This window comes from the organism of the source record quoted next, unplaced genomic scaffold (assembly GCF_019419815.1).
Source record: "Pyrus x bretschneideri cultivar Hongxiangsu unplaced genomic scaffold, Pyrus_bretschneideri_v1 Contig2, whole genome shotgun sequence".
NCBI classification, from domain to species: domain Eukaryota; kingdom Viridiplantae; phylum Streptophyta; class Magnoliopsida; order Rosales; family Rosaceae; genus Pyrus; species Pyrus x bretschneideri.
Window position 1 is genome coordinate 6972506 of NW_025999501.1, and position 12679 is coordinate 6985184.

Genomic DNA, 12679 nt, shown 5'->3' on the forward strand with positions numbered 1-12679 from the left:
TGAGGCAACCATGAAAATTGTGAAGATATATGAAAAGATGACTTCATATTATTTTCCAAACGAAAACCCTAACTGGGAACTTAGATCTTTTCGCGAACTAGATTCATAGAGATAGCATGCATTTGTTTCCCAAAACATATGAAACCCTAATTCTAATTCTATTCGCCCTTATCGGCATACAATGCAGTTAAAATAATCAATTATAACCAAAAAAGCTTATCTTATGGCTGACGAGAACCACTATCGCACCAGCAGCACAGAAGCCGTCAGACCATTTTCCGGTATCCGCCGTCAGATCATTCTCCGATCGCACGTTGTCAGATTATTCTCTGTCGCACGCCGTCAGATCATACAGCGATTGTACGCCGTGAGACCATTCTCCGATCGCAGAGATCTGATTTCAACACCCTAAAATCGCCTTTCTCAGACAGAGAAACAGAGAAAAACGTGTTGCGTGAATGTGCCGTTGGAAGTTTTAGGGTTTTCGTTTAAATTAAGTTATTTTTATTCGGTGCAAATTAAAAGAAAACGACGTCATTTACAGAAAAACGACGTCATTATAGAACTTGAGCTCACTTGAGACACCAACTTTTAAGATACTATTTATGCGGTAATATTTTATTTTTCTTATTTATACTCATTTTTATTTTTTTTTTAATTTTTTTTATATGAGTTGATAGCTAAAAGCTAATGTCTTTAGTGTCATATATAGAACTTGAATCAGTTTCAAAATCTCGTGGGATGACGGGAGGATGTGAAATTTCAATTACTTTTATGCAAAATTAGTTAAAAGGAAGGTTTTTCAAACCAAATCAAATTTAATAATTGTTGATATATTGATTACGTATTGACAATAATGCTGCATATACATTTGTACAATTGACACCCGGAAAAAAAAAAAAAAGAGACAAACAAACAAGTGACCTTCAAAAGTAGGGTGGGATCTTACTTCTTAGGGTACTCTAAACTGTGTACTCTTATTATGTAGGAGTAGCACTAATTAGGGAATGTGAGATAGGTTCTAATCATAGCGCCTCCAGAAGGATCAGAAAGTGGACGTCTCACGAGGCCCTTTCTCAGGTCATTTGGAGCTAAAACAAACGTACAAGGCGAAACCAATGAGAACAGCTGACGACAATGTAGAGCCAAGGAAACCCTGCCACATCCTGCAATGGAAGAACAAACATCGATCAATCATTCAAGTTCGTCTAATTTTCCCGAAGAAATCTGTTCCAAGTTTACTTCATGAAGCAAGAATGTTTAGAAAAGCTACGCAATTGATCGTACCAGGTGGATAAGCAGAAGAAAGTACGAAAGAATGTCATGATGCCCTCAGTATCCTGTTGCAGAATAAGTGCTAGTCCAAAAATAGCGTTTCCTTTCTTGCGGCCAGTGTATTCCTTGCTGAAAGGAAAAGAGTGAATCACAAATTGCAAGTATGACTCCTCATAGCTGAATGCTGTTGATAGTAGAAGACACTCGAATCACAGTATGCTAGCTAAGCAGGGATGCCGATGACAAAGCAAGCATAATTCAAATGCGAGACAGGTAGATGTCTAAAGAAAAAGAACATATCGATGCAGCTCACTCTGTGCCTTGCAAATTAACGATTTAGAGGGGAATGAGGATTGAAGGTTTCAAACTCAAGGCTCATGCAACAAGAACTCTAATACCATGTTAGGGAATGCGCCGATAAAGTAATATGAAGGTCACAACATACAGTTCTTGCAAGTCTCTTAATTATTTGGTTTGCATGACTAACACCACCAACTATGGCTGCAAGTTTACAAGTTAAGTGAATTATTCTATAGACAATGTAAGAGCAGCAACATGCAGACAGAGAGATGAGTCTCCTCTTCAAGCTAGTCATATTTCTGAAGGTAAGCTAAAAACTTTGAGAACGAGGTCCGAAGGATACCAACCCTTTAAACAGTTCGACACACTCATTCTATATAAGATGCAGATAACCATTCCAAACAAACCGAACCAACACTTAACTTTCATCGACATGTTCCGATTACTCGTTTGGCGGCTGGGAGTAACCTTGTAATGATCCGGCTTTAAAATAGTTGCAATCACAGAAGCGTATTTTGGAGCCTCGGACAAAGACCTCGCAAGTGAATACCCTGCTTGATGATCATAAAGTTAAGAGGCTAGTTTTGACTGAACAATTGGGGAAACTGCTCTGATCAATTTATTCGGTTTAATTGTTACCTGTGGCTGGATGTACCATGCAAGCAGCAGCACCAAATGCTAGGTTGTTTTGCTCTGTATTTGGTAAGGAGCCACCAACTGGAATCCAAGACCAATCCTGCATAAACTACTGCAAGATTATGCCTTGAATTATGAAAGTAACCCAGACCAAATTACTGCATAAATTGTTCCGCTACAAGGCAAGGCATTATGCCTAGTTCAGATAGTTCAGAGATGTTTTCACAATAAAGGCGATTGTTCATCTCAAAAATTGTAAGCATTGTCCTCCTTCATACAAAATTTACCTCTTCATAAGTTTTCGTAATACAGATTCCCATTGTCGTTAACCATGACAAGAGCTTTTTCAAGTTTCCTGCAATCAATTTCTCTAAGTACTTTGAAAGCAAGTTAAGTAACAGGACGGACAAACTGATGTACATCGAGCAAACCTCAAAGAACAATGTTGTTGGAGACATGGGCATGACATAAGGAAATGTTGGATATTCTGCTTCTAAAGATGGAGCCTTTTGCTTTGTGTAGTTTCTATAATCCAAGAAAACCATCAGGCTGGGATCATACGGATTATTTTCCACCTGAAATTGAAATTGTAAGAAAGAATGGACATAGTAGCAAGTCATCAAAAAGTTTCTGCCCCAAAAGGAAGTTAAGGAACTAGTCATCCCAGAGTACAATTGTTCCTACCTCAACTTCGATACCATAAGCTGTTTGGACAGCCACTTTTGGACCACCCACCTTGTACGGCAAAAGCTTCCCAGAAGCAGCTGCTGATGCAACAGTAGCAAGCCTGTAATACCTGTTAGATGTTTGAAACAGGCCTGGAAGTAGTAGGATAAAAGATAAATATACTTTCTTTCAACTGAAGAAACGTTATTCCCTCGTACCTACATGAAACAACGATATTGTGCCCACAGGCTACATGACTAATGCCATTACTAGCTTCAACAATACTTTCCACACTTGAATCGAGGTACAAAACACCTGACTCCACACACCTAATAAAATTTAATATGAATTATGCATTTAGAGAGACTACAATGCCTGCAAACATGAAACGCGTAGAAATATAGTAGGATAGGGTTCTAGTTGCTTTCTCAAAAGCTCCTCATGTAGCATATCTCGACAAACATGACCATAAGTGCGAAGGATCCAAACACGTTCCATACACCCTTCAAGTCCAAGATCTGGAAATATAAAAATCAAAGTGAATATCAGATGTGAGCAGAGTTTGTGAATTGGGTAGTTCACAAACCATACAATTAACAAGACATAATAGTAAAGTTAATACCTTTAAACTCATCCTCCCAAACACCATAGTTATATGTGAAAGGGAGATCAGGGCCAATAAGCCCAACTTGGCTTACTCTGCAGCCAGATCAAGGCACAACTAGGATCAATTGGTTGTACTTTATATAGGGATAAGAATTGAGTTTCCTCTTTGACAAATGTTATTCATTCCGGCCACTATACGGTACAACACTGAACAGAGAGTACACTGAACAGAGCACAACACTGACAAATGTTATTCATTCCCAAACATGGGACACTACAACAATAGATAATGCAATAAATACAACACGGTACTATAAGATATTACAGAATCGGGTGAATCAAAGGAGCCCGAGTGTTCAAGCTTCCATATGTTGTGGTAAACTTAAGTAGTGGCCTCAAGAAATGGATAATCAGTGTAACCAACGACGGGATCAGATGTGTAGAATGTCTCTCTGTTGTACTTGTTCAGAGGAGCAGTAAGCTCAAATCTCTTCGGCAAATCCGGATTCGCCAGGAAAATACGGCCATAAGCAATAAGATCTGCACGGCCCTCAGCCAGAGCATTGTTCCCATCTTCCTTGCCGTAACCACCAGCAGCAATGAAGGTACCATTAAAAGCCTTTCTCATTGGTACAAGACTATGGGAGTGGTCACGCTTTTCTGCAGCTATCGTTATCCTCGGCTCAACCATGTGGCAGTACAGGATCCCATATTTGTTCAATGAATTGGCCATACAGAGGCCTAATTCTTTTGGATTTGAATCCCCTGAGTCCATAAAGTCAGCAAATGGAGATAATCTAATTCCAACTTTATCTGCTCCTATTTCGTTAACGACAGCTTCAACAATTTCCAGAGCAAATCGACAACGATTCTCCACAGATCCGCCATATTGGTCTGTTCGGTCATTCACGTGATCTTTCAGAAACTGATCAACAAGGTAGCCATGGGCCCCATGAATTTCCACTCCATCAAAGCCTGTATGTCAGACAAACAATTACAGTGCACCAAATATTATTTGTAATTTAGTATGAACTATTATCACACATCTAGTCAAACTGCAAATTAAATTATGCCTTTAATTACATTTGGAAGATTAGGAGATGGTTCGTTTGCTCATGTTGAAAGCAATTTTGAGTTCTCGCAACTTTTGTTTCGTACTAAAGGAAAAACAATTTACCAGCTTCCATAGCATTCCTTGCAGCAAGTCTGAAATCATTGACTATTTGTGGGACTTCATCTGTCCTTAATCGCCTTGGAGGAGAAAATTCAATAGCATAAACGCCATTAGATGGCGTTTCGGAGGTTAGTGACTTGTCAGTACAAGAGATTGGAGCTTGCCCATTTGGCTGAGATCCTGTAAGAAAATATACATAGAATCACAATCTGAAAGATTACTATTACAGGAATATCAAGGCAACATTCTGATGCTTCAATGGGCTAACTTTTCACTTGTGATCCGAACGCTTTCAATGACCCAACGTGAAGTCATAAAAGTGTAGTGTTAGAACCACACCAGTATTTGAAACCCTCCCAACATGCCAAATCTGACAGAAGAAGATGCCTCCTTTAGCATGAACAGCGTCAACAATGGGTTTCCATGCTTCAACTTGCTCCTTTGTCCATATACCGGGAGTATCTGGGTACCTTCGCGTATTAAAGAAACAAAAATGTTATCAAACTTTGAAATGAAGAAAGTGCACATTTAAAGTAAGTATTCCATTTAAAATTTAACGTAAAAGAAACTTGAGAAAAGCAAATCTTTGTGAAGTTACCCTTGAGCTGTGTCAGAAACTCCAGTAGCTTCAGATACGAGAAGACCCCCGTTCGATGTTCTCTGAGAGTAATATAAGACGGCATGTGGCTGAGGAACATTTCCGTATGATCTTTGTCTGGTCAATGGTGCTAAGACAACTCTGCAGAAAGGCAAGGAAGAAGTATGTTATCAGAATGCACCTACAACATAGTCTATGACAAGTTTGATAGGAAGTATTATCAGATCTTGCTAAACAGAACAAGATTTAAGTATTACGACAAAAAAGCGACAAAGGAGATATACTTTTCCTAGCCAAGTGGACCTAATATCAAAGATGAATTAAGTAATTTCAGGTCAAGGTCAAGTACTAACTCAGGTGTGATGAGTTCGATCAGAGTTCACACCTCATGATGTACCATTTATGTTTTGGGAAGCAATATCAAACCGAATGTCAGTCGGTTATAGGCATCATCCACGCATATATTTGGTTTCAAGATCTGGGGCTTACGGCGAATTTCAGTAACGCCTGTCCTAGTTCAGTTTCTTTAACAGTTGACTTTAGTTGCTGTGATATAGTTACAACTTTAAGATACGATGTGTTCAAACAATCTTGAACACAAAGCAAGTAATTCATAGCGGTAGACATCAATACAAAGTTTACAAACTGACCCAAAAGTTGCAGCACACTATCTATTGTAACTCAAGCTCGCAAGCTAAACCAATTCCTTGCTTTGCAAGTAATGTGAACATACAAATGTTACATAACAAACCATGCAATGAAAGTTGCTGCTTTTATTTCTGAAAATTCAGGATTCTTGCATAGGCAAATAAACATTTGACAAGCACAAAAACTGCCCAGTAACCTGCAATTTACCCAAAAAAATAAGCAGTAATTTCATTTTTCTTGATAGAAAACTGGGATTTTCTGCAACCCTGTTTCCAAATGAACAAAACCCAACAGCCCAAATCTCAACTACTCAAACATAATAAGTCAACAAAACCAATGCAGAATGTAGAAGAATAAAATTGTAGAAAAGGTTGAGTGAGTGAGTGAGTTCGTTAAGTTAACCTATGAGAAAGATTGAAGTTTCCAAGTTTGTACGGAGCAAGGAGTGGGCTTGTGGGACCACCTACTTGAGTTTGATTAGTGGTAGCCATTTTCAGAGCTCGATCCTGATTTTTGATTTGATTTGATTTGATCTGCTCTCACATTGGGGGATTTATACCGTCGGGGAGAGGAGGAAGATGAACAGTGAACTATAAAGCAACACGAGCACTAGCTGGGGAGGGAGAGGCAGTGGTGGGCCGGGCGGCTCCTTTTTCTAATCATTTTTTAATTTTTTTATTACGAAATTGAAATATTTGATGACGCTTGTCATTACGTAATCGGCTTTTTTTATTTTTTATTTTTTTATGCCCTTTTTTTACAGTACGTATTGTTGGAAGGAAGGAAACTACGTGACAAAGACAAAGAAGGGCCTCTGGTAATTTACTGATCCTGCCTTTTACTCCTGCTTGATGCTTCGATACCGTAACCATTTGTAACCTGATCATTTTTTACACAAAACATTCATTTGATTACCAGTGAAATTACTGTTTTAATTCGAACAAAGGGGTATTGAACTCAGTGGGTTAGAGAGAAAGCCCTACGATGCATGCATTAGCAGGTAGGCAGAGGCAGAACCCAAGTGGGCGATAAGCTATTTGAAAAAAAAAAAAAAAAAAAAGAAGCTGGTTTGGGGTGGGGTGGGCAATGTTAATGGAGAGTTAACGGTAACGTTAATGTTGGGCTTGAATACTAACGGTTTTCACCACGAAGGTATAAATTTGAATTTTTTTATCACAGAAGCTATCTTCTTGTTACCCTATTATCACGAGAATTATTAATCTAATTTAACCATTTATTTTAATTCAAGCTTTGTGATTATTTATTGGGTTTGGATTGTGAGATACGAAAAATCTTATTTGAGCAAATTTGGACTATTGCCCCGATATTATGGATTCCTATCGAAGATCTATGGAGTTGAATTGAACTAGAGGTCAGATCGATGTGGCGACTTTTGCGAAGACAAAGTTGCACCTGTTTATAAATTAGAAGCGAGACAAGGATTGTCTGCCGTTTCATTTTCGGTGCTTTCTCGTACTCTTTTAATTTGTGTAGTAACGGTTAAGCCACGTCAACATTTTATATTGTTTTTTTTATAGAGATAATAAGATAAAAATGAATAGTAATATAAAATATTGACGTGGCTTAACCGTGGCTATACAAACAGGAGAGCACGGGAGGGTACTGGAAGTGGGAGGGCAGACAATCCTTATCCTTAGAAGCAGGGGCTATTGGAGGAGTTTTTAGTTGTTAAAGGTATTTTAGTATTTTTATATCACTTTTTTGCTATAATTATCACAAATTTTAAAAAAATGGTCACAATTTTATAACGGATCCAAATTTTAGTTATTTTTTCAAATTTTCAATTGTCGCGGCCGTTCTCCTTTATCTCTCTCTTTCTCTTTCCTCATTGTTTCAATTTGTTTTTTTTTTTTTGTGTTTTTTTTAAGCACGTGTCACAATTTTGAATTCTAAATCTATATAATATGGGTTTCACACTTACCAAATCATCATTTAAAGCCAATTTTAACCAATTTATTAACAGTCATACGCAACTAAAATAAATGACAATAAATATATGATACAGTGTCTTATTTTACATCAGACGATAAAATTGGACAATAAGTGTATAATAACATGTCTATCAGATGGCTGCCGATGTGGACGACACCAACGGCACCAACGGCCGGCTCCTTTTTCAAATCATTTTTCTGTTTCTTTTTATTGATATGGCCGACACCACAATTGTGTTTCCTTTTTTCTTTCTTTCTCTATTATAGGAGATACAGTATCTTATTTTACATCAGACGATAACATATTTTAAGCGTCTAATATAAGTGATGGCTGCCACCGTCGACACCACAACCACCGTTTGACTATAATTTGGACATTCTTTTATTAATCTTTTACTTTAATCCAAATAATTGCATCCATGCTTTAGTTCAATTATTTACTCTCTTTTTTTCTCTCATCATGCGCAATGGGATCGTCGTTTATTACCAAGGGCCAACATCACCTTTGGTGGTGTACATGAATTAGTGGGGGTGGATGGTGAAGTAAATGGTGCAACAATGGTGGCGTGTTGTGGTGCGGTGGTGGTGTTAATGACGGTGTTGACGGTGATGATGTTGACATAAATGATTTTTTTTTTTTTTTGTAGAGCATTTTCATGTAAAATGTCCTCATAAAATCAATTATGAAGAGTGCCAAAAATTTTGAGATGGAAAATTATTACTACATATTGAGGATTGAAAATGCTGACACAAGAAACCAAACGAACGAAAATGCCCTTCGAGCACTCGCCGCATTAAAACCTAGAGGTGCGGCCGCGAGGGTCTCGTAACGAAATTAACACCTTTGTCGGGTTCGCGTCTTGGGTCATTTAACTTAGTAGAGCTATCGGACCAAGGCGGCTTAGCGAAGCTCAAACCCCTCCTAAGGCTTCGAAAGGCGAGGCTGGATAAGGAATGATCCTTCAAGATTAGCAAATGGGATCACAATCCCTACAATCGTGGGCTAGTCATAAGCCACAACGTGGTTAAGGGTCTTCCTAAATGGGACACTTAATTGACACTCCTTGTTTTATCTCTCAAATTCAAATGGCTAATGACTTAATGAGCGGGATAACGAATCTCAAACAAGTCAATCATGAGACACCACACGTGCTCTAACAAATCACCTTCAAGCTCAGACTTACCACTAAATAAAGATATGGTATTCGACCATGAATTGGCAAATGTTTCTCCACCAAGAAACCAGACCTTTCTTATTCATTTCATCTACTAAAGAAGGTGTATTCAATTTGGATTTTGATGAATTTTAACAAAATTATAAATCTCATGGAGTTTATGAATTTTAATTGATTGGCATAGACTCATGTGTTGTAAAGGAATTTTACATGAATTTTATTACAGAGTTTAATGGATTTTAATGAATCTAATTTTGTTATGGAGTCTAATGGATTTTAATGCAGTTTTTGTACGATCACTTTTTGTGTAGGATTTTCATTTGAAACTCGCTTCACCTTGTTACTCTATTCCAATTACTTCAATTAACAAGGCAGATAATGCTTTACTGTAGTGAAGGAAATTAGTTATGCCTATGTATCTATTTGGACCTAAAATTATTAGGCTGGGCCGAGTATGGAATTGTTCTCGGCCCAGAAGCTCTGCTCGAGGATTGCTATAAACCATCCGGTTCATGGGCCGCCTAACTAAGGTTGACCAAGTCCTGTTTGGAAAAAGAATATTCCAGATGAATAGAAAGTGGTGAGCCCTATGGTGAAGCGGATGAATGAAGAGGTTAAGTCCTGATGCAGTAAGGATTCTCGGTCAGGTAAGGATGCTTAAAACTTGGAAGTGAATGTGGCCTAATAAGAGGTTGAATTCAAAATTCTAATAGAATGAGGATTGGCCGAGATAAGATAGACTGGGGTAAGGAGTCCTAGTTCGAGTATGGTTAGGATTTGTTCTTGCTGCTATAAATAGAGAATGGAATGCACAATTCAAAAGACCTCCAATTTAACACACAATTGTCCTGCCCAAACCTATCAAACATCTTGAGATTTTTTTATTTTCTTTTTCCGCCAACACATCTTCAGCTTGGATAAACAGCACTGTGAAGGCAATTGGCGAACATCTTTAGTTTGGATTTGGATAAACAACATTGTTTCTGTAAAATCAGCCGATCAAGGGGCACCTTCAGTTTGGATAAACAGTACTGCGTCACGACCAACTGGTTACCTATCCAAGTCTCAGTTGAGAAGGGTTTCCGAATCTTTATTGGTAGAGGTCATCTTATTAGATTTCTCAGCGAAGTAAGGTGTTATGAGTTACGACATTCGACCCATTGAACGCCGAGTGATTTTATGATTGGATAATCACAAGTGAATTTCAAAGTTCGGCATTCTGACGGCCAAACCACATTTATCATCAAGACATACATCACCTTTGAGTACTTATGTTCGTATAGTCTGGTGTCGATTCGGCGTGCTTATACTCTCACGAATATAATCACTGTGATCGAAATTAGTAGCCTTGTCTTTAGGCTCAAGAATCCAAAGGCCGAGATTTTTTCATTCCTCGGTCCCAATTGCAAGATCAAAAAGTTAGCAATGCGCTCAACGCAACATCAACAAATTGTACTCCTCGGTTAGGCTCGGCCGACGAGTTGGCACGCCCCGCATCAACCGAATGACGTAGTTAGCTCATTAGTTACTCGGCCTGTGCGTCACGTAGGCTTTGTAATTTTTAGGGTCAACATTTTGGCACGCCTAGTAGGACCTCGTGCTAGACCTTGGCAGTTCATAACCATTGAGACACGGTCCGTAAAGAAGAAAACAATCATGGCAAAGTCAACAACTGACTTGCCAGTACAAGGCCCTGGACAACATTTGTCTCAGGTACAAAATCCCCTCATTGTTGTGCCAACCGAGGCCGTAAGTGGACACATCGAGAGTATGAAGTTTGTCTTGGCAGACAGCCTCGCAACCCAGACATTCCCAACCAAACGGCAGGCATTTTCATCGAAGAAATAGTGGAAGATTGCGACGAAGATGGTGGGGAAAGTTCTGATCCCCCAACTAGGTCGGTTTTTCGAAGACAACTTGATAAACAATCTCGGCAGGTTGAGCAGTCGATTGGCCAGAAAATGAATAATTTGCTTGAAGCAATACAACACAATAGTGATACACAGACCAGGTTGCTTGAACTATTGGTCAGTAAAGCCTTCGAAGATGGCCACATCGGCCAACCTCGACAACTTCCCTTTAAGAATGTTCCATTACAAGCCGAGAAAGGATTCGCTCGGCTCCAACCAATTGACTTAGAACAAAGAGGAGGATCAAGTAGTAGATCTGATGGACCTGACCAGAGAGTGGAAGCAGCATCCGTCAATATGACCGAGGTCCAAAGAATGATCGATTCGGCCTTAAAAAAAGGGCCAAAGTTCCCAAAGTTCATCTATATGTACCCAGCTTATTTGGAAAAGTTGAATATCCTAAAGGCTTCAAGATCCTAGACTTCAATCTTTTCGCTGGAGAATCGTCCTTATCTTCGTTAGATTATGTAGCTCAGTTCATTGTGCAATGTGGAGACGTTAATAGCGGCTTCCATAAACTACGGCTATTCAACTTTTCACTAACGGGTTCAGCCTTTGCTTGGTACATCAACCTCCCACCGAACTCCGTCCAGAGTTGGGAGAACTTGGTCGAGAAATTCCATGAACAATTCTATCGACTAGGGATGGAAATGTCCATTCCATCATTAGCTAGGATGGCTCAAGCTTCAGACAAATCGCTAATGGAATACTTAACCAGGTTCAAATCGGCTAGGAATTAGTGCCGAGTACCTCTTCCTGAAGTTGAATTCGTCAGAATCGCTCTAAACGCCCTGGACGTGGAATACAAAATGAAATTCCTGAGGGCAAATATCGGAGATATGTGCAAACTGGCTCAACACGTTGAGCAGTATGATTATTTGCTCCGAAAGGAAAAATCTCAAAGTTCCCATCTCGAGGAACGATATATAAGAATCCCACGATCAGTTACGCATTGGCCAAAAGTGAGGATCCCTAATATGTCAGTGTGGACGCGGTTGAAATAGTAATAGACAAACCATACGTTTGCAAGGCATTAGCTCAAATCAGTCCCAAGGATGCCAAAACCCACTTGGCCTCTGAAGAGATGATTAAAACATCAAAAGTTTACATTTTCGATATCACCAAGGCCGATGCAATTTTCGACCAATTGTTGGTAGCAAAAATCATAAAACTTCGCCCAGGACACAACATTCCTAAGGCCGAAGAGTTGAAAGGAAAAATGTATTGCAAGTACCATAATTTGAACAAGCATGCTACCAATAATTGCGTCATGTTCCGTGATGCGATTCAAAGTTGGATTGAAAAAGGTAAGTTAAAATTTCCTGAGAAACAGAAGGCAGTTGACGTCAATCCCTTCCCCTTGACGACAATTGGCATGGTGGATGCTCATCTCCCTAAAACAAAGGAAAAGGGCAAGCCGAATTCATCCCAGTATAACATGTCCGTAAGCAGAGTGGTCAGCCGAGACTCAAGATTGATTTATTTTCAAACGAACCACCCACAGAGTGTGGCAGCCACGTGGCACAAATGTGTCAATCATGTAAGAGATGTATTATATTAAAATAAAATAGTACGTTAAATATGAAAGTGAAATTTTTTGTTTCCAAAATGTTAAAAATAAAATTAGTATAAGTTTGTACGCATTAAATTTTTATAAAAAAAATTTCAAATTTTTAATCTTATATGTACCTATTCTTAAATATACTAATTTGTTATATGAAAGATGTACCTTTTTTTAA

At 38.8% G+C, this 12679-nt stretch overlaps 2 protein-coding genes across 2 annotated transcripts; both read right to left on the reverse strand.

Annotated features, from left to right (window-relative positions):
- On the reverse strand, nt 1-3049 carry LOC103952598 (lycopene epsilon cyclase, chloroplastic-like). Its single transcript, XM_048583198.1, has 5 exons — nt 2896-3049; nt 2499-2786; nt 2215-2311; nt 1288-2126; nt 1-1166 (listed from the first exon to the last, which is right to left on the reverse strand). Exons 2-4 carry the CDS (start codon nt 2754-2756, stop codon nt 1867-1869), a joined length of 615 nt encoding a protein of 204 aa, XP_048439155.1. The 5' UTR covers nt 2757-2786; nt 2896-3049; the 3' UTR covers nt 1-1166; nt 1288-1866.
- A 599-nt stretch (nt 3050-3648) lies between these two features.
- On the reverse strand, nt 3649-6537 carry LOC103952519 (putative 12-oxophytodienoate reductase 11). Its single transcript, XM_009364103.3, has 5 exons — nt 6306-6537; nt 5256-5396; nt 4997-5127; nt 4661-4837; nt 3649-4458 (listed from the first exon to the last, which is right to left on the reverse strand). Exons 1-5 carry the CDS (start codon nt 6392-6394, stop codon nt 3866-3868), a joined length of 1131 nt encoding a protein of 376 aa, XP_009362378.2. The 5' UTR covers nt 6395-6537; the 3' UTR covers nt 3649-3865.
- Between the last annotated feature and the right edge of the window lie 6142 nt (nt 6538-12679).

What these genes read in the sequence shown, in the direction of transcription:
- LOC103952598 (XM_048583198.1), bottom strand. Translation starts at nt 2,756, where the DNA reads ATGGTTTTCTTGGATTATAGAAACTACACAAAGCAAAAGGCTCCATCT. An exon ending in TTACGAAAACTTATGAAGAG is followed by an intron (nt 2,312 to 2,498) that starts GTAAATTTTGTA and finishes TAGTTTATGCAG; the next exon opens with GATTGGTCTTGGATTCCAGT. An exon ending in CATGGTACATCCAGCCACAG is followed by an intron (nt 2,127 to 2,214) that starts GTAACAATTAAA and finishes ATCATCAAGCAG; the next exon opens with GGTATTCACTTGCGAGGTCT.
- LOC103952519 (XM_009364103.3), bottom strand. Translation starts at nt 6,394, where the DNA reads ATGGCTACCACTAATCAAACTCAAGTAGGTGGTCCCACAAGCCCACTC. An exon ending in AACTTCAATCTTTCTCATAG is followed by an intron (nt 5,397 to 6,305) that starts GTTAACTTAACG and finishes GCCTTTCTGCAG; the next exon opens with AGTTGTCTTAGCACCATTGA. An exon ending in GTTTCTGACACAGCTCAAGG is followed by an intron (nt 5,128 to 5,255) that starts GTAACTTCACAA and finishes TAATACGCGAAG; the next exon opens with GTACCCAGATACTCCCGGTA.